Source organism: Saccostrea echinata, unplaced genomic scaffold (genome assembly GCF_033153115.1).
Source record: "Saccostrea echinata isolate AGI-Se365-2 ecotype Australia unplaced genomic scaffold, CSIRO_AGI_Sech_v1 ptg000053l, whole genome shotgun sequence".
NCBI lineage: Eukaryota > Metazoa > Mollusca > Bivalvia > Ostreida > Ostreidae > Saccostrea > Saccostrea echinata.
Window position 1 is genome coordinate 332,876 of NW_026889802.1, and position 22,952 is coordinate 355,827.

Here is a 22,952-nt window from a genome sequence, read left to right on the forward strand (position 1 = left end):
AAACGCACTAAAATATGTTATTATATACGTCAAGAAAATTTTTGATTGGTACAGCATTTGGGATAGGCTAATCTTGCGCACAAACTGCAGTATTATATTTCTATTTGTGAACTAAAAGGAGAAAAAAATATATGAAGTAAACAATGCGATTTTTCAGGAAGTACAAAAGTTCTGTATTTTGTTCAAGTCACATTTTACTTAGTCAAATAATTTTCAAATAATTCTTATCAATTTTGCAATTGTTGAACTTTTTTTTTCTCCATTTCCTACTATGTATTTAAGTTTTCCATTTTGCGATATGAGCATGTACTTAACATATGCCATGTATTTTTATCAAAAAATAAGGTATAATTTTAAAACTTTTATCGGGATGTAAACACGGGATGGTTATGAGATATGATCACGTACCAACCCGTATTTGCATCCCGATAAAAGTTTTAAAATGATACTTTATTAAATTTGTGAGTGATTTTTAACAAATATTTGGGTACTTTAATTTTAAAACCATAAAATGATTTTTTTTTCAAATAAATAAAATACATGTATGTTGAACACGTCGACGACTTATGACATTACATTGAAATTTATGACCAACGAATAAATTTATGGTCAGGTGATTAACCTGTTAATTAAATTCGCCTTTCTCAAATACTGTTATATAAGGGAAAACATTTGCAAATGTAAATCAATATTTGTGGTTATGAGTAAAAATGTTACTAAATAATCAAATATCACAACATTTCAACGTACTCTGCAAAATACTTATTAGGAACAAAATATCAATAGAATTTTTACTAACAACACTTTGTTGATAGTAAATAATTGAATGTGATTATTAATACTAATTCACCTGCAAATGAAACGGAAAAACAGCAATGAAGCACGTCCCTGCATATTCCTTGTTAAAGTTAAAGTCAAACATATCTAGTTGGATAAGCATCTGTTAAGTGCTGTAGATCAAAAAAAAAAAAAAAAAAAAAAAAAAAAAAAAAAAAAAAAATCGCGACACACAATTTTCGTGAAAAAGTTATTGACTATTTATAAGCGAGATTTTTCACGAATTTTTGGCTACTGCTGTACATAACCCTTTGAAAAAAATGATTTTGTGAAAACTTATAGGTATATACATGTAATAAGTACATAACATACCACACAGGTGCAGTGTAATTTTAAGTATACTTAAGGCAGCATGCACAGTTTTCTCATAACAATAACAGACTCATTTTATGCAACATTTTTAATAATTTTATTATTAAGCACTGTAACCTACACCAACATTAAGCCATCTGGAACAGACCATTGTTGTGTCCAATAATGCATACAAAAAACAATTTTTAGCAGTGACATGAAATTTTAAACTTGTTTGATTCTTCAGTAATTCAATACTAGTACTCTCCAGTCATAAAATGACTGCTTGATAAAAGAAAATTATTTAAGGACAGACGATACGTTCCTCAATAATATATACACATTGTAATTTTTTTCTAAGATTTTGTCTTTGAAGTATTGCTACTTTAACATATTTACACGCAAAAAATTGAGGTACCTTACCAGGCATTTGTGCAAGATACCAGAGGATGATGTTTCCTATAAAATCCTTTTGGAAAAAAACTTAATTAGCCAATAACACATATTTTTAGTGTTTCAATTTTTCAAAAACAATTAGAAACCAGTTAGAAATCAGAAGATAATCAAAATTTTGAATATTTTCTACACATAACGAAGATATACAAAACAGATATTTGAGGAACGTATCGTCTGACATTAAAGTAAAGGTGTGGATCTCAGATTTTTTTTTCATCCCATAAAAGTGGGATGTTACTTAATCATAGACCTTAGCTACACTGCTTTATTATTTATAGGTATCTTTAACAAAACTAATACTTTGGATTGCAGCAAAAGCCACTATATCAAATTGAAAACTTTATATGGTAGCCAATGATTACATAGAGTAGATGGATATTAAATACACATACAGACCTTACAACCAAGAATAAATATAAAATTAATCAATGATCTCAAGGTTCATAACATATTGCACATGATGTATTTTTTTCTCTCTATGTTATATAAATTGTTGGGAAACATATCTCTAGGATCCCTGGCCATCACTTCTTTTTGACAGGTCCCAAGTTGATGAAGACTTGATGCTGAAGGGAGACAATCTGAGGCTCCTGGTTTTCACTAGGGAGTGCTATAGCAGTGTTCCTGTATTCATGTTTCAGTACGAAGGACACCTAAAACACAGATAAATTAGTACAAAGGACATCAAAACACAGATAAATCAGCATAGAGGACACCTAAAACACAGATAAATTAGTACAAAGGACATCAAAACACAGATAAGTCAGTATAGAGAACACCTAAAACACAGATAAATTAGTACAAAGGACATCAAAACACAGATAAGTCAGTATAGAGGACACCTAAAACACTGATAAATCAGTATAGAGGACACCTAAAACACAGATAAATTAGTACAAAGGACATCAAAACACAAATAAGTCAGTAAAGAGGACACTTAAAACACAGATAAATCAGTATAGAGGACACCTAAAAGACAGATAAATTAGTACAAAGGACATCAAAATGCAGATAAATCAATATAGAGGACACCTAAAAACACAGATAAATCAGAATAGAGGACATCAAACCACAGATAAATCAGTATAGAGGACACCTACAACACAGATAAATCAGTATAGAGGACACCTACAACACAGATAAATCAGTATACAGGACACCTAAAACACAGATAAATCAGTATAGAGGACATCAAAACACAGATAAATCAGTATAGAGGACACTTAAAACACAGATAAATCAGTAAAGAGGACACCTTAAACACAGATAAATTAGTACAAAGCACATCAAAACACAGATAAGTCAGTATAGAAGACACTCAAAACACTGATAAATCAGTAAAGAGGACACCTAAAACACAGAAAAATCAGTATAGAGGATACCCAAAACACAGATAAATAGAGGATATCTATATTATTTGTGTTTTGATATTTGCTTTATCCAACTCGTTGAAATTGGTGTATATTTGCTCGGCAAGCCTCGCGAATATACACCATCTTAACTCGTTGGATAAAGCAAATATCAAATCACACAATTATAGATGATCTATTTATCTCATATGATTTTCCTTTTTTAAAAAAAACTTTGAGATAACCCCTGTTGATTGATTTCTACCCAAATCGATGACATGTGAGGACGTCGCACTGTTGATGTTGACATGCCGAAAGAATGTTATCTGTAGATATAAAATATGAAATCTTGGAATGATATCTGCTGCGTCTTTTAAAACATATGTGGCAATTTGATGGAGATTCATTTTAATACAAACTTTTGATTGGAAGTTGTACCGTGTTGTAAGGACCGAGGAATCATGAAAATTACTCTGAAAAAATTCTGTGTACAATGACAGCCCTAGGCTACTTGTAGATCCATGGTAAGTTATATAGTTAGTATAATGTAAGAAAGTATAGTTGAAAGTGACTAGACTTTCCTGCATGGTCAAATGAATCTTGCACTAACAACTTCACTGCTCAGTGTAAAGTTTCCTACGACATCGATCATAAGGGAAGGGGGGAGGGGGTAACATCCGTTATCGCAGTAGCCAGTAAAAAAAAGATATTTCATTGAGGTAAAATGAGTCTTTCTTGTTTATAACAACATTTTTAGCTCACCTGAGCCAAAGGCTCAAGTGAGCTTTTCTGATCAAAATTTGTCCGTTGTCTGTCGTTGTTGTTGTTGGCGTTGTCGTCGTCGTAAACTTTTCACAATATCATCTTCTTCTCCAGAACCACTGGGCCAATTTCAACCAAACTTGGCACAGAGTATCCTTGGATGAAGGGGATTCATGTTTGTTCAAATGAAGGGCCACGCCTTCGTCCAAGGGGAGATAATTGCGAATTCATGAAAAATTGATGGCATCTTTCAAAAATCTTCTTCTCAAGAACCACTGTGTTAGAAAGTTTGAAACTTATGTGGAAGCATCCTCAGGTAGTGTAGATTCAAGTTTGTTCAAATCATAACCCCCAGGGGTAGGGTGGGGCCACAGTGGGCAATCAAAGTTTTAAATAGGAATACATAGGGAAAATCTTTAAAAATCTTCTTCACAAGAACAGCAAAGTCTTGATTGGTCATATTTATATGGAAGCATCCTCAGATAGTGTTGATTCAATTTTGTTCAAATCATGACCCCCGGGGGTAGGGTGGGGCCACATTGGGCGATCAAAGTTTTACATAGGAATACATAGAGAAAATCTTTAAAAATCTTCTTCTCAAGAACAACAAAGTCTTGATTGGTCATATTTATGTGGAAGCATCCTCAGATAGTGTTGATTCAAGTTTGTTCAAATCATATCCCCCGAGGTAGGGTGGGGCCACAGAGGGCGATCAAAGTTTTACATAGGAATACATGGGAAAATATTTAAAAACCTTCTTCTCAAGAACAACTAAGCCATGATTGGTCATATTTATGTGGAAGCATCCTCAGGTAGTGTTGATTCAAGTTTGTTCAAATCATGACCCCCCGGGTAGGGTTGGGCCACAGTGGGCGATCAAAGTTTTACATAGGAATACATAGAGAAAATCTTTAAATATCTTCTTCTCAAGAACAGCAAAGTCTTGATTGGTCATATTTACATGGAAGCATCCTCAGATAGTGTTGATTCAAGTTTGTTCAAATCATGACACCCGGGGGTAGGGCGGGGCCACAGAGGGCGATCAAAGTTTTACATAGGAATACATGGGGAAAATCTTTAAAGATCTTCTTCTCAAGAACAACAAAGCCAATATTGGTCATATTTTTATGGAAGCATCCTCATGTAGTGTTGATTCAATTTTGTTCAAATCATGACCCCTGGGGGTAGGGTGGGGCCACAGTGCGAATTCAAAGTTTTACATAGGAATATTTAGGGAAAATCTTTAAATATCTTCTTCTCAAGAACAGCAAAGTCTTGATCGGTCATATTTATATGGAAGCATCCTGAGATAGTGTTGATTCAAGTTTGTTCAAATCATGACCCCCGGGGTAGGTAGGGCCACAATGAAAGTTTAAACTTGTAGGGAAAAATCACAGTTAGTCAAAAAAAATGTGTAAGCATCCTTAGTTAGTGTAGATTCAATTTTGTTGAAATCATACCCCCCAGCCTCCTCCCTTTTAGGGGTAGATCGGGACCACTTATGCATTTAAGCATTGCAATACTAAACTGATTTTTGCTTTTTTCGCAGCCACAGTGCTCAGGTGAGCAATGTGGCCCCTGGGCCTCTTATATCTAATTAGCATCTATTTGATAATGCAAGAACTTTCACAAATAGAAGTTTCAATTTTACATCTTGAAGCTAGGGGTTGTGTCAAAACTGGAAGTGCTATTGATAAAGCACACCATGGATAAAGCACAGGTTTATCTTATGGGTAGTATCCACCACACATATGAGATAAATCAGTAAAGAGGACACCCAAAACACAGATAAATCAGTATTGAGGATACTTAAAACACAGATAAATCAGTATAGAGAACACCTAAAACACAGATAAATCAGTATAGAGGACACCCAAAACACAGATAAATCAGTATACAGGACACCTAAAAACACAGATAAATCAGTATACAGGACACCCAAAACACAGATAAATCAGTATACAGGACACTTTAACACAGATAAATCAGTATACAGGACACTTAAAACACATATAAATCAGTATAGAGGACACTTAAAACACAGATAAATCAGTAAAGAGGACACCCAAAACACAGATAAATCAGTATAGAGGACACTTAAAACACAGATAAATTAGTATATAGACACCCAAAACACAGATAAATCAGAATAGAGGACACCTTCAGCCTCGGTTTTTAATTGCCAACAAAATCTCTCGACTATTGGGGTATATTTTCCAACAATACCTCCAACGCGGGAATTATTTCTTAAGTAACTAGTCTATAAAATACTGTAGTAAAAAGGGTTCAATTCAAACATAAAATTCCAAACTGGAGTGCCTTTTTAGTTCAACTCTATGAAGTTGGGAGAGCTTATGTAATACCCTCAGCGTTGGTGTCAGCATCCCAGCTTAAAGTTTTTGGAGCCGATTTATTTTCAACTACTTCTATGCCCTATATTAATCAGAGCTCCATGAAGGATGCTTCTAGTGTGTTTCATTGTACAATTTAAGGTTTCAGATGCTGCAAATTCTGCTAAAGAATGACCAGGTTAATGTTTTTTGAGCAGGTTAAAGTTTTTGGAGCAGATCTCATTTCCAAGTAACTATAAGCCCTTTATTGACCAAACTTGCATGGATGATACATCTAAGGATGCACACTAATGGACTTGCTTCAGATGCTGGATCTGGCCTACATTTTCTGGGTGAGTGACCAGGTTAAAGTTTTTTGAGCAGATCTCACTTCCAAGTAACTATAAGCCCTTTATTGACCAAACTTGCATGGATGATACATCTAAGGATGCACACTAATGGACTTGCTTCAGATGCTGGATCTGGCCTACATTTTCCTGATGAGTGACCAGGTTAAAGTTTTTTGAGCAGATCTCACTTCCAAGTAACTATAAGCCCTATATTGACCAAACTTGCATGGATGATACATCTAAGGATGCACACTACTGGACTTGCTTTGGATGCTGGATTTGACCTACATTTTCCTGATGAGTGACCAGGTTAAAGTTTTTGGAGCAGGTCTCATTTCCAAGTAACTATAAGTCCTATGTTGACCAAACATTCATGGAAGATACATCTAAGGATGCACACTACTGGACTTGCTTTGGATGCTGGATCTGACCTACATTTTCCGGATGAGTGATCAGGTTAAAGTTTTTGGAGCAGATCACATTTCCAAGTAACTATAAGCCCTTTATTGACCAAACCTGCACGGATGATACATCTAAGGATGCAAACTACTGGACTTGCTTTGAATGCTTGATCTGACCTACATCATTTTTTGGATGAGTGACCAGGTTAAAGTTTTTGTAGCAGATCTCATTTCCGAGTAAATGTAAGTACTATGTTGACCAAACCTGCATGGATGATACATCTAAGGATGCACACTAATGGACTTGCTTTGGATGCTGGATCTGACCGGTGTCGGGTGGTTACGTTCCGATACCGTGTTCGACCCGCGTGGATACGACCCAAGTGGTTTCGACCTACTCTAATCAGCTGCTAATATATATCCCTACATGTCAATATCTGAGTACAGGGGTATACACTGTGAGGTAAACAAATGGATATTCGGTAGCTGTATATTGTATGGCTTCAGAGATGTGCGTGTCAATAGGTAGTTGTTTCCGTATGTGTAGTCAACATGCAGTGAGAAGGTTTCATAACATTTTTTTCAACTATCGCGGAGCATGAATGTTGATAAATTTGATTTAGTAATGAATTATATTTAAACAGTTTTCCATAAAAATTAATCAAATACTTCTTCAAATGTACCGTGATCACATATGCACTGTCTAAACAATGTACGTTTCTCCAAATAAAATTACATACGATAATTAACACAAATATACGTGGTCGATATAAAAAAAAAAAAAAGTAGACGAAAAAATAAAATGTAAAACTGTTGAAAGTGTTAATTAATTTCGTTCCGAAGCAAGTAATTGTTAATTAATTGCTAGGGAACGAAACCACTTGGGTCGAACATGGATTCGTGTCGAAACCACGCGGGTCGAACAAGTAATCGGAACGTAACCACCCGCATTCATCTGACCTACATTTTTTTGGATGAGTGACCAGGTTAAAGTTTTTTGTAGCAGATCTCATTTCCAAGTAACTATAAGACCTATCTGAACTAAACTTGCATGGATGATGCATCAAGGGATGATCACTCTCGAACTTGCTTCAGATGCTAGATTTTTACACATTTTCTGGATGAGAGACTAGTTTAAAATTTTTAGATAAGTACATTCCCAAGTAATTGCAACCCCTATCATACCAAAATTGCATCTAGGGATGCACACTATTAGATAATTAGTTTAGCGTGGAACTTTGTCTTACTTAAAGACAACATTTGTTGAGGTGAGCTCTGTAATCTCTGATCACCTATGTTTTTTATAATTTTGAAAGTACCATGAGCAAAATGAAATCTGTATCAAGTGCAAATTTGTTTTAATTCTTTGATAAATCTCAAGCTATTATCATGGACAGAAAAAGGGCAATACTAATAAATCTATTCTTTGGCAGTTTTAAATCACTGCTTATCAATAGTACTTCACAGAATTGTCTTTTTGCTCAAATTAAGAAATGATTTTTCCCTTTTGAAATCATAACTCCTTTTAAGAAAAAGTTCTTGAGTGTTGACTTCAATGAATACCTTGACGTCCTGTTCTGGATTCTGAGGTTTCACTTTGACAAACACTCCCACTTTATTTGACTTTCTGTAGGCTATGACACTGAAAAAGATACAAACAGAAGAACTGAAGGCATTATGAAAATCACAAATACTTAAAAATCATTCATACAGTTAAACTATGGCTATAAATAAACTACATGTAGGAATATGACAATTCATTCTGACCTTGAATCATCTTTGAATGCTTCTTGACCATGACTTGCATCATCATACAAGGCTGCATCATCTCTAAGGGCTACAACAATGGCTTGTTTTGGCAGCTCTACCTATAACACAACTGACTTCATGTATTCTATAATTTAAATGCATGCCATATTAACACAGGGATCAAATTACTTTTCTATAATAACACTTCCGCTTTCTTTTACGATTAAAATTAGGATTTCTTGATGTTAATATGTTTAGATCTTCCTTTTTTTCATTATGATTAAGTTTAGGATTGACACTAAACTCTTATCTCTTGTAATATTTGGCCTAAATTCATTTATTATATCTAGACCTACTTTTCCTTTCGTAATTACATTCGAACCTACATTAAATCTTATTATTACAATTAGGTCTTCCATTTGTAATTATACACTTTGGCTTCCTTTTGTTGCTGTAAAACAGTTTTAATTTCTAACTGCCAATTTCTGTAGACTTCTTTAAAAAATATGATTTTGTTGGCAAATGTCTTGATATGAATTACAAAGCTTTTAAATAAGTATTTGTTGAAACTATAATTCAGGCTAAGGGGTACCCACAAAATCCAGATAAATTGAATCCTACAAATTACATATGTATAATGATTCCACAGCTTACATTTAGGTCATTTTTACATTTGCGCCTACAATGTTTCATTCCTACCTTGTAAAATAACATATCAACTCAACTTAATTTCTTTTAATTCACTTAATTACCCCTTTTAAATTACATGTACATGTACTTACAAAATAAAATTTGAACCTGTGTTTTGTTATTGCATATTGAAATGTTGTATTACTAACCTCCAGTGATTACATCTAGGCCTACTGTCATGATCTATATTTAGGGACCTACCTTAGCAGTACTGAAGTTATCCTCCTTGGGGTCCACTGGTAAGAAAGCAATGCTGCTATTGTAAACACTGGGGTTCGTCACAGTCAGTATTACCTTACACTCCTGAAATATATTTCAGTACCAAGTAACATTTATACAAAGGTTGGCCTAAAAACTTTGTTGACAATGGCATTTCTGTGGCCTTAGATATAAACACTGGATACCAAAATATTAGTTATAAAAATCCAAGTCAAAGAAGTTTTGTTTTGCTTGTTTGAACTTAATTTTAAGTAAAAATCACCATCTTAAAGGGTAATGGAAGGTACACAAGACCCAGGGTTGAAATCTTACAAATTTTATTATAAAATTTTAGTCAAAGATTTAAAGGATTATATTTCTCATAAAACAAGTCAAATGAATTTAAAATTTAGATATGATGTGACTAAAACAGGTATCATTTTATGATGTTGCAAATATCAGGTATTAGACAGATAAAGGAAATATCAATAAAGACAAATTGAAAAGATGTTTGAAAAAATCTGAAAAAGAAATCTTGGTTATCCATATGAACTAGAGTGAATCATAAAATTATGACTGATCTTGTGAAAATGCCACAGAAGACAAAAATAACTGAACCAACACAACATGAAATAACCAGAACATTTCCAGTTCATTTATTGACTAGTTGCATAAAGAGTTTTTAGCAATTTTGGAGATGTGACAAGAAGTGGAAGATCACTGTTAGTGATGAAGATATGAAAAACGTTATTTATGACCTTAATATGAATTTAGCTGAATGTCTAACTGGGCTTTAATGCTTACATATATACTAAGCATTTATGCTGATAACGATTAAAAAAATTGTGTGTTGATCTGATTTTATATATTTACTTAATCATGATCTATGATATCATGCACACTTTGTAGTGTCTTTATAATAAACAAAAAAGCATTTGTGTTCAAACTTTTAGGACAGCTCTCATATTTGCTACTAGTTGTTTTTAATCAATGATTTCAAAAACTGAAAGCTGCATCATAGCTCCAACTTATTTTGTTTGCATCAATTTAACAAAGTACAACAATTTCAGTTTTTCAACTATGATTAAATAAAGCTTCTTGATTATATTTCTCTCTTTTTTAAAATGATTTTGAAAATGATCACTTAATTATATCTTTATTACCTTCTTCAGAACCAGCTCTGGTGGAGAGAAAATTTTTATCTCTGGTATATGGTGCCTGATAAATATAAGATGATATTTAAAACCTCAATTGACTTGAAGACGTAAGAAAATGAAAACAAGGAATGAAATTCACATCAAACTTACAAGGCAATAAGCTGGATCTTGAACTTGATGGATATTGGGTTGAATTCTGGTTTGCTTAAGTTATGCTCACATTCCTGTATGAATAAATAAACACATATTACTTTAATGCTTAACATGTGTAAGAGAGAGGTCAAAATGGATCAACAATGGATAATATGACAGAATGCTGATTAAATAAATTTTCTGCTTCACACTCATTTTTCATTTTTCTCCTCTTTCCATGACAATACTAGAGCATCATTTTTAATAACACCCTTTTTTCTGCAATTAGAAAACAAATATGCATAGCAGTAAGAACCTGGATTGTAAACATAAAATGAAGACAAGAGGCCCACGGGCCACAACGCTCACCTGAGTAACAAGATTTCCCCACTTGTAATACCTATTGTGGCCCCACCCTTACCCCGGGGGTCATGATTTGAACAATTTAGAATCTACACTTCCCAAGGATGCTTCCACATAAGTTTCAGCTTTTCTGGCCCAGTGGTTCTTGAGAAGAAGATTTTTAAAAACAATTTTTGATATATTTCAATGTAAAACTTGGATTTCCAATTGTGGCCACACTCACCCCCCCCCCCCCCCCTACACTACCCCAGGATGCTTCCCACTTAAGTTTCAGCTTTTCTGGTACAATGGTTCTTGAGAAGAAGATTTTTCTTAAATATTTCAATGTAAAACTTGGATTCCTTATTGCAGCCCCACCATTTCCCCGGCAGTCATAATTTGAACAATTTAGAATCTACACTACCTCAGGATGCTTCCACATAAGTTTCCACTTTTTCTGGCCCGCTGGTTCTTGAGAAGAAGATTTTTTCCAATAGATTTCAATGTAAAACATGGATTCCTTATTGTGGCCCTACCCTATCCCATGGGGTCATGATTTTAACAATTTAAAATCTACATTCCACCAGGATGCTTTCATAAGTTTCAGTTTTTCTAGCCAAATGGTTCTTGAGAAGAAGATTTTAAAGATTTTTCCTGTATATATTTCAATGTAAAACTTGGATTCCCTATTGTGGCCACACCCTACCCCCCGGGATCATGATTTCAACAATTTAGAATCTACATTACCCTAGATTGCTTCCACGTAAGTTACAGCTTTTCTGGCCCAGTGGTTCTTGAGAAGAAGATTTTAAAGATTCTTCCTATTTCAATGTAAAACATGAATTCCCTATTGTGGCTCCGCCCTACCGCCGGGAGTCATGATTTGAACAATTTAGAATCTACACTACCCCAGGATGCTTCCACAAAAGTTTCAGCTTTTCTGGCCCAGTGGTTCTTGAGAAGAAGATTTTTTAATGACCCCACCCTATTTTTGTCTTTTCTTGATTATCTCCCCTTATTAGGGGGCTTGGTCTTTCATTTTAACAATTTATACTACCCTTCACCCAAAGATGCTTTGTACCAACTTTTGTTAAATTTGGCCCAGTGGTTCTTGAGAAGAAGTTAAAAATGTGAAAAGTTTACAGACAGATGGACGGACAATGGTTAATCAGAAAAGCTCACGAGCTTTTAGCTCAGGTGAGCTAAAAAGTGTAGTCCTTACTTCTAATTTTTAATATAATAATAACAAACTGAACACAAGGCCCAAGGGCCCAGAATCACTCATCTGATAAATTACACAATAGTGTCATTGTGACCTACTTCTGAATTGGATTTGTGGGGTTCTAAGGCACCAAGAAGAATTGAGGATTCTATAAAGCCTCTTATTTATTGAAATACACGTACTTAGCACAAATGTTTTAAAAATGAATAGCTATAATATTTATATTATATAAAATGCAAAAAATAGGTCAAAATGATTTTTTTCTACTTTTGATTCAACATATAATGGGTGTGTTCACAATTTTTCCATTGGTACAAATATCGATTCTACCATTGGCTGTCTTTGGCACCAATGTTAAATAATGGTACAATTGGTTGCCTTAAATCTGTGAACGGCATATTGGTAAACCAAGGGCAAAACAGCCAAAGGTTATACCAACGGTTGCCAAAGGTGACTAATGGTACCACTTGGTTACTAATGGTCACCTGTGGGAATCAATAGTTACCAACGGCAAATGTTTGTTTTTTACCATTTTCAGTTCAGAAATAAGAAATTCAATAAAAAGTCTTTCTGTTGCACTACTTAAAATAAAAAATGAAAATTATTCTTATGGACATAACTTTATTTGTCTTCAGGTGATATTTTTTTGCCAAATAAATTTTCATTTGTACCAAATGTGCAATACTATGTTGAGATAACACTATATTCACCCTTAAATAGTTTTTCAATATGAAGTGGAATTTATATGAGGAAACTTCACTTGCGTTACCAGGAACGGTCCTGGTAGACATCTTGGCGGTGACTCTAATAAACGAAAAATCTGCGTTGGTAATTCTGCCGCGAATGTGGTTGGCCTGCAGAATTGGTAACCAATAAAAGTTACCAATGGTAAACATTGGTACCAATGTTTTGCCAATGGTAAATTGCACCACCAGTATCAACCAATGGAAGAATTGTGAATGCACCCGATGAAGTCCTCCAGTTTGATGATCCTAAACTCATAATATCAAAGATATAAAGATTTAAAAATGAACAGTTGCAAAAATTTTTAAAATAGGTCAATGTGACCTTCTTTTGGTCAACATATCCTGAGGTCCTCACATGTATCAACTAACAAGGTTTGCTTCTCCTAGACCTAGTGCTTACCTTACACCTAAGGGACCTCCTGATGAGCAGGTGTTTATGTAGGGGATACAGGGAGCTGCTCTCACTGGGCTGGAACTCCGGGGAAGCATGTCTCTGGCTGATCGTGCTCACTGAAGAAATTGTCAACAGTTTATCCAAGTATGCCATGACTGAGGCAACATATAATAAACAAAATATCATAGTACTCACTCTTATCTAATTGTATTGGTTCTGTAAATATACTCTCTGGGAGTGGATCAAACATTTTGACAGTCTCAGATGGCTTTACACTTGCAAAGCTGACTTCTTCATTTTCCTTGATGCTGAAATGTAATGAAAGTTGTAATTTTCTAAATATTTCATATAAAATGGTTTAATGCTTTTATATGGTACAAATCAAAAATCATCAGAAATATTCTGAAAAATGTATATTTACGTTAAACTGGCCAGATTGCCCTGCTTCCTCTTTGCAGCAACAGAAACCATTCCATATTTATCCATGCCAGCCTAAGTGATATAAAAAAGAATGACATGTCTGCAATATCAAAATAGATATACATACATGTATATAAACATATCAATTAGATAAACATATATAAAAACAGGATTTATAATTCTGCCTTACTGTGTAGCTGAGGTAACTTCTCCTTCTGACATATTTCTTCCGTTCCTTTTCAGCTTTTTCCTTCTGCGCAATTTTCTCATATGTTTCCAGCAAAGAGAAAATCTGAATAATTACATGTATAATGCTAAATTTACAATCATAACAAGCTCTTTTGAAAATGAAACTAGAGATGTCTTCACAAAATTCTGTGTCAAGTTGGGTTGGAAGTGGCCACATGACTCTTGAGAAAAAAGTCAAAAATGTAAAAAGTTAATCACAAAAGACAAGACCTGACAGACAATCAACAAAGTTTGAATTTTCCCCCAATAAGCTCTTTTGAGCTGAACAGCTCAGGTGAGCCAAAAAAAAGTGTGGCTTAGACAGTTTGAGGTAGTAATGCAATACAATAAAACTGGGTTTTAGTGAAGTCCTGTGGACCTGTGAATTTACTTCGTTATATCAGTAATTCCTTATAGCCTTATAACAAATTCTTTAAAGTATATATATAGTGAATTCATAATATACATATTTTCCTTCAAGTATGACAGCCATATATGTTTAGATAAGTATTAAATACAAAAGTTGTCTTGAAAAACTAGATTTTTCAGATGATTTTAATTTCAAAATGCTTACAAAAACTAATGTCAAATCAGTATTTTAATTTTTGAGATTTTTGAGAATTCTTTAAAAAGATATATGATTTTCATTATTTTTAACCTCTGCTTTACACAAAATCTATTCGCTATATCCATAATTTTTTTTTTTATATCAGAGTTCATTATAATTAACCCTAAAATTTTGCTAGGAATTGTTAAGAATTTTGCCAGGGATTCCAAAATACTTCACTATATCTGTAAATTTGCAATATCCATATTAGTACTAAATAAGTTTTACTGTATTTATAACTGCACTCCCTGAGAAAACTTGGAGATATTCAATTTTAATCTTCTTGTGTTCATCTAATGTTGATAGAATTTTTTCTCTCTGATGAATACTGTTGCCAGAGTGCAGTTATAGATATTGAATTACAATACCTGTCTACCTCAACTTTGCATCAAGTTCAAATCCTTGTAGGTATAATTATTCCATAACATTGCAAACTATCTCACTTTTGCTTGGAGTTCAGATCTCATTTGTAAGTGTATATATTGAATTACATTGTACACTGGTTTGGCTTTGCTTGGAGTTCAAATTTCATTAGTAAGTGTATATATTGCAATACATTGCACACTAGTTAAGCTTTGCTTTGAGTTCAGATCTTGTAGGTGTAAATATTGCATTACATTGCAAACAAGTTCAGATCTTACTTGTAGGTATTGTAACACCTCTCATTTACTGTATCCCCAAAGTACATGTTTGTTTTACATGTACAATCAAGAGATACATCCATATGAAATTTTTACAATAAAACACACCTGCTTAGCATCCTTGTTCTCCAAGTCTTCCCATCCGCCACTGGCTGTAAAACATAATTATCTCTTTGTAAAGAATATCAAACTTACTTAAAAAAATACATAATTATTTTTCTTGTAATTCTTTTTTGTAAAATTTATTTATAATATATATTGACTTGTTTAAAACTCAATATGTACTGGTATATTCTATTTCAAATGTATCAGATGAGAAGATGATTGTAAACTGACCCATTGGTTTGTCCTGGATCCCCACATCTCTGGTGGTCCACCTACAGAAACCACACACCATGTAGTACATCTTCTTAGGTGTGGTCTTGTTAGGGTCTTCAGGATCAGGTACACTTGTACTAGTGGCCCTGGTTGTCAATGTATGTCCACAGCTTGGACAATCAAAACAATTACTGCACCTGTTAAACATATTTGCAATGTACAAGTGTACTGCAATATATATCAAATTGAACAATTGTATTAAACAGTTTAATAGTATACAGTAAAATAAAAATATACAAGCTATTGCAAATTCATACGTTGAAGAAACTAATAAATTTTTTTTCAATTCATTGCTAGAAAATATGTGTAAAATAAATATTAATTTAACAAATTAACAATATAATTTTGCTTTACAGAATAATGTTTCATAATTATAAAGTAATTTACTAATACTTGTTTAGTACAACATTTTATAGCAAATCAAAAGAATGAGATATAGTGAAGCTTTTTTGGATTCTTGGCAAAATTTTTAACATTTCCTTGCAAAATTTTATGGTTATAATGATCATGTGATGATCTATAATAATGAATTTATGAATAAAGCAAAGTGACTTTTGGTCTTGTAGATAGAGGTTAAAAATAACAAAATTTACACCTTTTATAGCAAATTTCAAATACCCAAAAGTTTAAAATATTGAACAGACATTATTTTTTGTAAGTATTTATATTAGAAATTTAATAAATCAGAAAACTTTAGTATGCTAACTTGCAGTCAAGGTAATTTTGTATTTAATACTTCCATATACATATTTTGTAGTCATGCCTGAAGGAAAAGGATGTGGATATAAAGAATTGTGGACAAAGTGAAGTAAATTCACAGGTCCCTAGGACTTCACTAAAACCGAGTTTTACTGTATTGAAGAAAGTAACTAGGGTGAATTCACCATGCATCACACAAATACCTTGAATTGGACAACTTTTACAAATTAGATCATGAAGTAAAATAAGCAGAAATACTGGTAGAATATTTTTAAATGGGTGTAATGTTCAAAGACAAAATATTGTAGTTCATAAGGCAGATTTATAGTTTTGGTTCATATCTAATCAAAGGGAATTAATCCCTGTGTAAGTGATGTGACAATACATAACTTTAAAATGACAACTTGGAAAAATGTAGCTTTTTAAACTTTAAACAGTCCATGACATACTTTATTTGTCACTCTTTGAGAATTATATAACCCATTTTTCTATACATGTAATTTTCACCAATGCAAAACATCATTACAGGTTGCAGGCTCTATTTTTAGAAACAGACCTCTTTCAAGAATGACCTATTGTCACTGTGGATTGGACACAATTTCACCATGCATCGGACTATATGTAACATATGAATATTGGTATTTTGAAGGTAAATATGTTACTGTCTAAATTGATAGGGTAGCACATTTTATTTCAGTCCATTTTAAATTTCGTAATCAAAGTTTTAAAGATTAAATAAATCTTTGATTTTGATTTATAACTTATAGTTTTAATTGCAGTGAAGCTTAAATATCTGACTTCATTTCTCAATGTGGTGCTTATTCAAATTAAGTTTAATTTCTTTCTAGCATTATCAGAATGTCAATCCAAGGTATATTCTGTCTGATCCATGGTTAAAATCCTGACTTGTTCTGTTTTCCCATATAGTTTGAAAATAATTTACACTTATCCACTGGCTGTGCGTGGAATAGCTCTATTATCAAACCCGCGACAGGAACTATTCCCCGAGGGCTTGCCCAAGGGGAATAGTTCCTGTCAAGGGTTTGATGAAAGAGCTATCCCACACACAGTCTGTGGATATGTGTTTTATTATACTGATGTATATTATAATTTCTGAGGTATTACCTGATACTACAGTTTCATAGGGAAAACATGAAAAGAATAACTAGAAATCTGACCAGTCAGCAAGGGCCCCGCTGAGGGTTAGAAATATAAGGGTGCAGATTAGGGGATGAGAATTTTACTTGATTCCGAAAAATTTCAAAATATATAAAGAATAAGCAACAGCAACTGCTAAATATCCAACAATCTGTAAATAGCATCCTTGTATTTACATAAGGCAGTAAAAAACATCATATCTATAATAACTCAATTAAATGTATATTTAAAAATGAATGAAGCATGTGTTTTCTAAAATGCCAGCCTTCAGTGAATGCAAATATTACCCAGGCTTGACCTTAACTTCAAAACAAATATCAGTTGCAGACAAAGGTGTTAATTAATCTTAAAGTGACAGAAAGATAACCCTCTAAAATATTCTGCAAACCAGCAAGATAATCAAACCCACAGGATTAATTATACTGCTCTCTCAACCTTTTGTTCTAAGTTTACAATAAGAACTTTTTCAGCAATGATAGAATGAGGTTATTACCGGTATCTGAATACCTGTTAAAATAATTAGTATTCTTGAATTTACATAAGGCAGAAAAAAGAAAAAAGAAAATAATAATAAAAACGATATCTTTATCTATATCTTGTTTTTAGAATTCAATAAAATCATAACTCATTGTGTATTTTAACAAAATAAAGTATGAACATTATTTAAATCCACATTTCAGAGAATGTAAACATCATTCAGAATTGACCTTAACTTCAATACAAACTTCATTTGCAGACAGAGGTGTTAATTAATCTCAATGTGGCAGATAAAGATAAATGCTTTGGATTTTCTTCAAGAGGAAAGTTAATTAATCCCAAGAGACTCATTGCAGCCTTTCATAGTTTACAATAGGAACATTCTCAGCAGTTATCTCTCTTTGCCCATTCACTCTTATATAAAGTTAAGGAACATACCCCACCACCCCAGCTCCAAACCGGAAGACATAGAGAACCAAACTTAGCATTAAAATATGTCTTACTGCCTATTCAACCAAAATACCAAATTTGAACTTAATTGGTCAACCCTAAAAAAAGTTATTAGAAAAAAAAACAGAAAATTTGTGGACGGAAGAATGACAGACAGACAGACAGACAGATGGACAGACAGACAGAGTGATTACTATAGGGCACCAGCAAATCCTTGCGGGGCCCTAATTATTAGAGTTCTGAACAAATATTTGGAATAAGATAACACTGCTAGAATGAGCTGGAATCCTAATGACGTCACAATGCTACTGAAGTCAGGATGACATCATCTGTCTATAGATTGATTATAGGAAATCAAAATTGGCTGCAAAAATTGCATGAAAATTTTCCGAGGGGTGGGTAGCACAAATTATTATACCTCTACTGTTATTACTCTATATAAAATTAATACCATAAAACTGTCTATTTCACTGAGAAGATACTATTTTCCTCATCGGAGGACTACTCCCTGAAAAATCGAAGCTACTCCCTGGGACTACTCCCTCATGAATATTTATTGATAATTTTAACCAATTAAAATGAACAGTGGGCGGAGCGTTCAAGGAATCTCAAGTCTGTCACGTAATGTTATTAGCAATGTAACTATGACGTCAAAACATTTCGACATGCGATGTCAAAATCATACTGGAATTCTAGCAAAATGAAGACAAGGATAATCCTTGAAGTGTCAGTGAAATTATTATATATTTTAAATAATTTTATTTTCCTCAGTATTGATGCATTAGTTATCTTACAATATTTTTAATCATATGCATTTGTGATTATTTAAATGCCTCTATATTGTTTTAAAAAAAATGTCTGAGTCTCTAGTTTAATAAATTTCCCATGATTGTTTTGGTATAATAAAACAGTTATGGAATGGGTACTCGGGAAATATCAAATTTATGGTTCCCCTCAGCAGAAAACTATTTCCCTCGGCGGCTTTGCCGCTTCGGGAAATAGTTTCTTCCCTTGGGGAACCATAAATTTGCTATTTCCCTCATACCCATTCCATAACTGTATACTATACCCTGGGGTATAGTTTTGCTATGGCGTGGAAATTTTCAGACTATAAAAGATAATTATTTTACCTTCTTAACTTTATATTGGAAACATTTTAACAGAAGTATAATAATGATACTTATCCATCCAAAAAAATTTAAATTACTAGTACCTTTGCATTACTCTAGTTTTCAAAACTTATTTTCACAGATTAACAGTCCATTTTGAAATTATAAAACAAATAGCTCTAATTCTTGTTTAAAATGAGGGTGTCCGATCCATGGTGAATCATCCTATCTTTAAATAGAAAAACAGGTGTGCTAGGACAAGAGTGTTACCTGTTCTTCTTAAGCTTGGCTTCAGCAGATGGCATATTCTCCAAACAGTTTGGGCAGTATGGTGTGTCAACCTAAAGAAGAAAAAAAAATAGGTAATCAAAGATTACAGAGCTCACCTCAACTAATGTTGTCTTTAAGTAAGGCAAAGTCTCACACCAAACAAATGTTCTGGTATTGTTCATCTCTAGATGCATTCATCCATGCAAGTGTGGTCCAGGTATGGCTTATAAAAGGATGAACCTGCTCCAAAAACTTTAACCTGTTCACTCATCCAGAAAATATAGGCCAGATCCAGCATTCAAAGCAAGTCTGGTACTTTCATCCCTATATGAATCATCCAAGCAAGTTAGGTCTTTGGGTACCTTAGAATGAACCTGCTCTAAAAACATTAATTTGCTCACTTATCAGAAAACATAGACTAGATCCAGCATCTGCAACTTCAGCATCTTGAAACAAATTTGGTTAGTGTGCATCACCAGATGCATATATTATATGCAATTTTGGTCCAGGTAGGGCTTATAGTTACTTCAAAACAAGACCTGCTCAATAAACTTTAACCTGTTCACTTATACAGAAAATGTAGGCCAGAACTAGCATCCAGAACAAGTCTGGTAGCTTTCATCTCTAAATGAAATGTCCATACAAGGACATGGTTACTTAGGAATGGATCTGCTCTAAAAATTTAACCTGTTCTTCACTCATCTGGAAAATGGAGATCAGATTCAGCATCTGGAGCATGTCTAGTAGTGTGCATCCCTAAATATATAATGTATGCAAGACTGCAAGTTTGGTCACCATAGGGCTTATAGTTACATCAGAATGAACCTGCTCCAAAAACTTTAACTTTCAATCATCCAGAAAATGTAGGTTAAATCCAACATTCAAAGCAACTTCCATCCCTACAAGAATTATCTCTGCAAATCTGGTGACCATAGGGCTTATAGTTTAGAATGAACCTGCTCGAAAAACTTTAACCTGTCCCCAAAACATATCTAGGTCATTCTTATGAAAAATACTAGTTGAAAATACAGCAACTAAAACCTGAATTGTCCAATAAACTTCACTAGATGCATCAGCCATGCCACTAGGATCAATATACGGTATCAAAATACTTGAAAACAAGAGGCCAGTGGGCCATAATGCTCACCTGAGTAACTTTGGCCCTGCTGTTCTTCACCAGATTTTCTGCCTTGCAATATTTATTGTGGCCCATCCTACCCCTGGGGATCATAATTTGAACAATTTAGAATCTACACTATCCAAGAACATGCAGAAAGCTTCCACATAAGTTTCAGCTTTTCTGGAACCGTGGTTCTTGAGAAGAAGATTTTTACAGATTTTTTCATTATATTTCAATGTAAACTTTTGATTCCCTATTGTGGCCCCACCTACCCCTTTGGACCATGATTTGAACAATTTAGAATCTATACAACCCAAGGATGCTACCATAAGTTTCAGCATTTCTAACCCAGTAGTTCTGGAAAAGAAGATTTTTAAAGATTTTTTCATTATTTTTCAATGTAAAACGGTTCCTCATTGTCCCACCCTACTCCCTGGTCATGATTTGAACAAATCAGAATTCACACCACCCCAGGATGCTTCCAAATAAGTTTCAGTTTTTCTGGCCCAGTAGTTCTGGAGAAGAAGATTTTTTCATTATTTTTCAATGTAAAACTTGGGTTCCTCAATTGTGGCCCTACCCTACCCTTTGTTTATGATTTGAACAATTTAGATTTTACACCATCCCAGGATGCTTCCAAATAAGTTTCAGTTTTTCTGGCCCAGTGGTTCTGGAGAAGAAAATTTTTTAAAAAAGATTTTTCCTATATTTTTCAATATAAGACTTTATTCCCTATTGTGGTCCCCCCCCCCCCTACCCTGGGGGCCATGATTTGAATAATGTAGAACCTACACTATCTCTGGAAGATTCCATATAAGTTTCATCTTTTCTGGTCCAGTGACTCTTGAGAAAAAAAAAATTTTAATGACACCATCCTATTTTTGTCTTTTCTTGATTATCTCACCTTGTAAAGAAGCTTGTTCCTGAATTTTAACAATTTAAACTCCCCTTTATCCAAGGAGCTTCATACCAACTTTGGTTAAAACTGGCCCAGTGGTTCATGAGAAGAAATTGAAAATGCGAAAAGTTTACAGACGGATGTATGACGGACAACAGGTGATCAGAAAAGCTCAACTGAGCTTTCAGCTCAGGTGTGCTAAAAACATTGCTCCAAAACCTTTCACCTGGGATGCCGACACAGACAATATTACATAAGCTCCCTAAATTTGGTTCCCAGACTTACTGACAGGTAAACAAATACAACAGCATGATAAACCTGTACAATTTGAAGTATTTCAGGTCCTAAGAAAATTATAAAACAATTTGAGGTTCAATACCACCCCCATCCTCAAAAGGAAACATCACAATGCATAGGAAACTGGCAATATTATGGGGTGACAAATATTAAGCTTACCATATTCTCTCCAATAAGCATCTTGGCATTTAAAATTATGGGAATAGGACATATGGTATATTGGCATGGATGCTAAATTATATATACTTTGACATACAATGGCTCCATTTGTCTGGGTTTGTGTTCCGTGTCTTTACTTTAGACACTTGGTAAGAAAAGCCAACCACCTCACTTTTCCTGAATATGATTCATATGTGCATGGAGATCGAGGCAGGGGGGGAGGGATGGGAGGGGTGGAAGTATAATTTATATATTCATCTGCAGAAATTAGTAGTATTCACAATTAAATAAATAAATGGGGATATTTATCGTAGACAGTATAAGATGAACAGCATATGGATTTTGCTTCAGAGTCTGTACATTAGCCTAATCAATCAATACGTCGCTTAGTCAGACCAGCAAAATATTTGATAGATGTCCTTGCCACCTAAACTTATCATTTCTTGGTTTATGCTTACCTCATGTTGTACACAGTCCCCGCATCTAAGTTTCAAACAATGTCGACATAAAAATAAACGACATATTGGATGCTTTTTCCCACAAGAACAAAGGTATTTAATGATGTTCACATCCACAAATGTAGACATCTTACAAGCCGTCAAGCGACATCAACTTGATCAAGCGTCAAAATGACA

General features: G+C 33.8%; 1 protein-coding gene across 1 annotated transcript; it reads right to left on the minus strand.

Moving 5' to 3' along the window:
• Window positions 1–1,222: 1,222 nt before the first annotated feature.
• LOC133204401 (dynactin subunit 4-like) lies at window positions 1,223–22,904 on the minus strand. The gene is made up of 14 exons (XM_061340125.1): window positions 22,776–22,904; window positions 19,844–19,914; window positions 15,639–15,817; window positions 15,411–15,454; window positions 14,017–14,118; window positions 13,828–13,898; window positions 13,602–13,714; window positions 13,413–13,522; window positions 10,721–10,794; window positions 10,577–10,631; window positions 9,413–9,518; window positions 8,544–8,640; window positions 8,340–8,418; window positions 1,223–2,237 (listed from the first exon to the last, which is right to left on the minus strand). Exons 1-14 carry the CDS (start codon window positions 22,902–22,904, stop codon window positions 2,109–2,111), a joined length of 1,359 nt encoding a protein of 452 aa, XP_061196109.1. The 3' UTR covers window positions 1,223–2,108.
• Window positions 22,905–22,952: the final 48 nt, after the last annotated feature.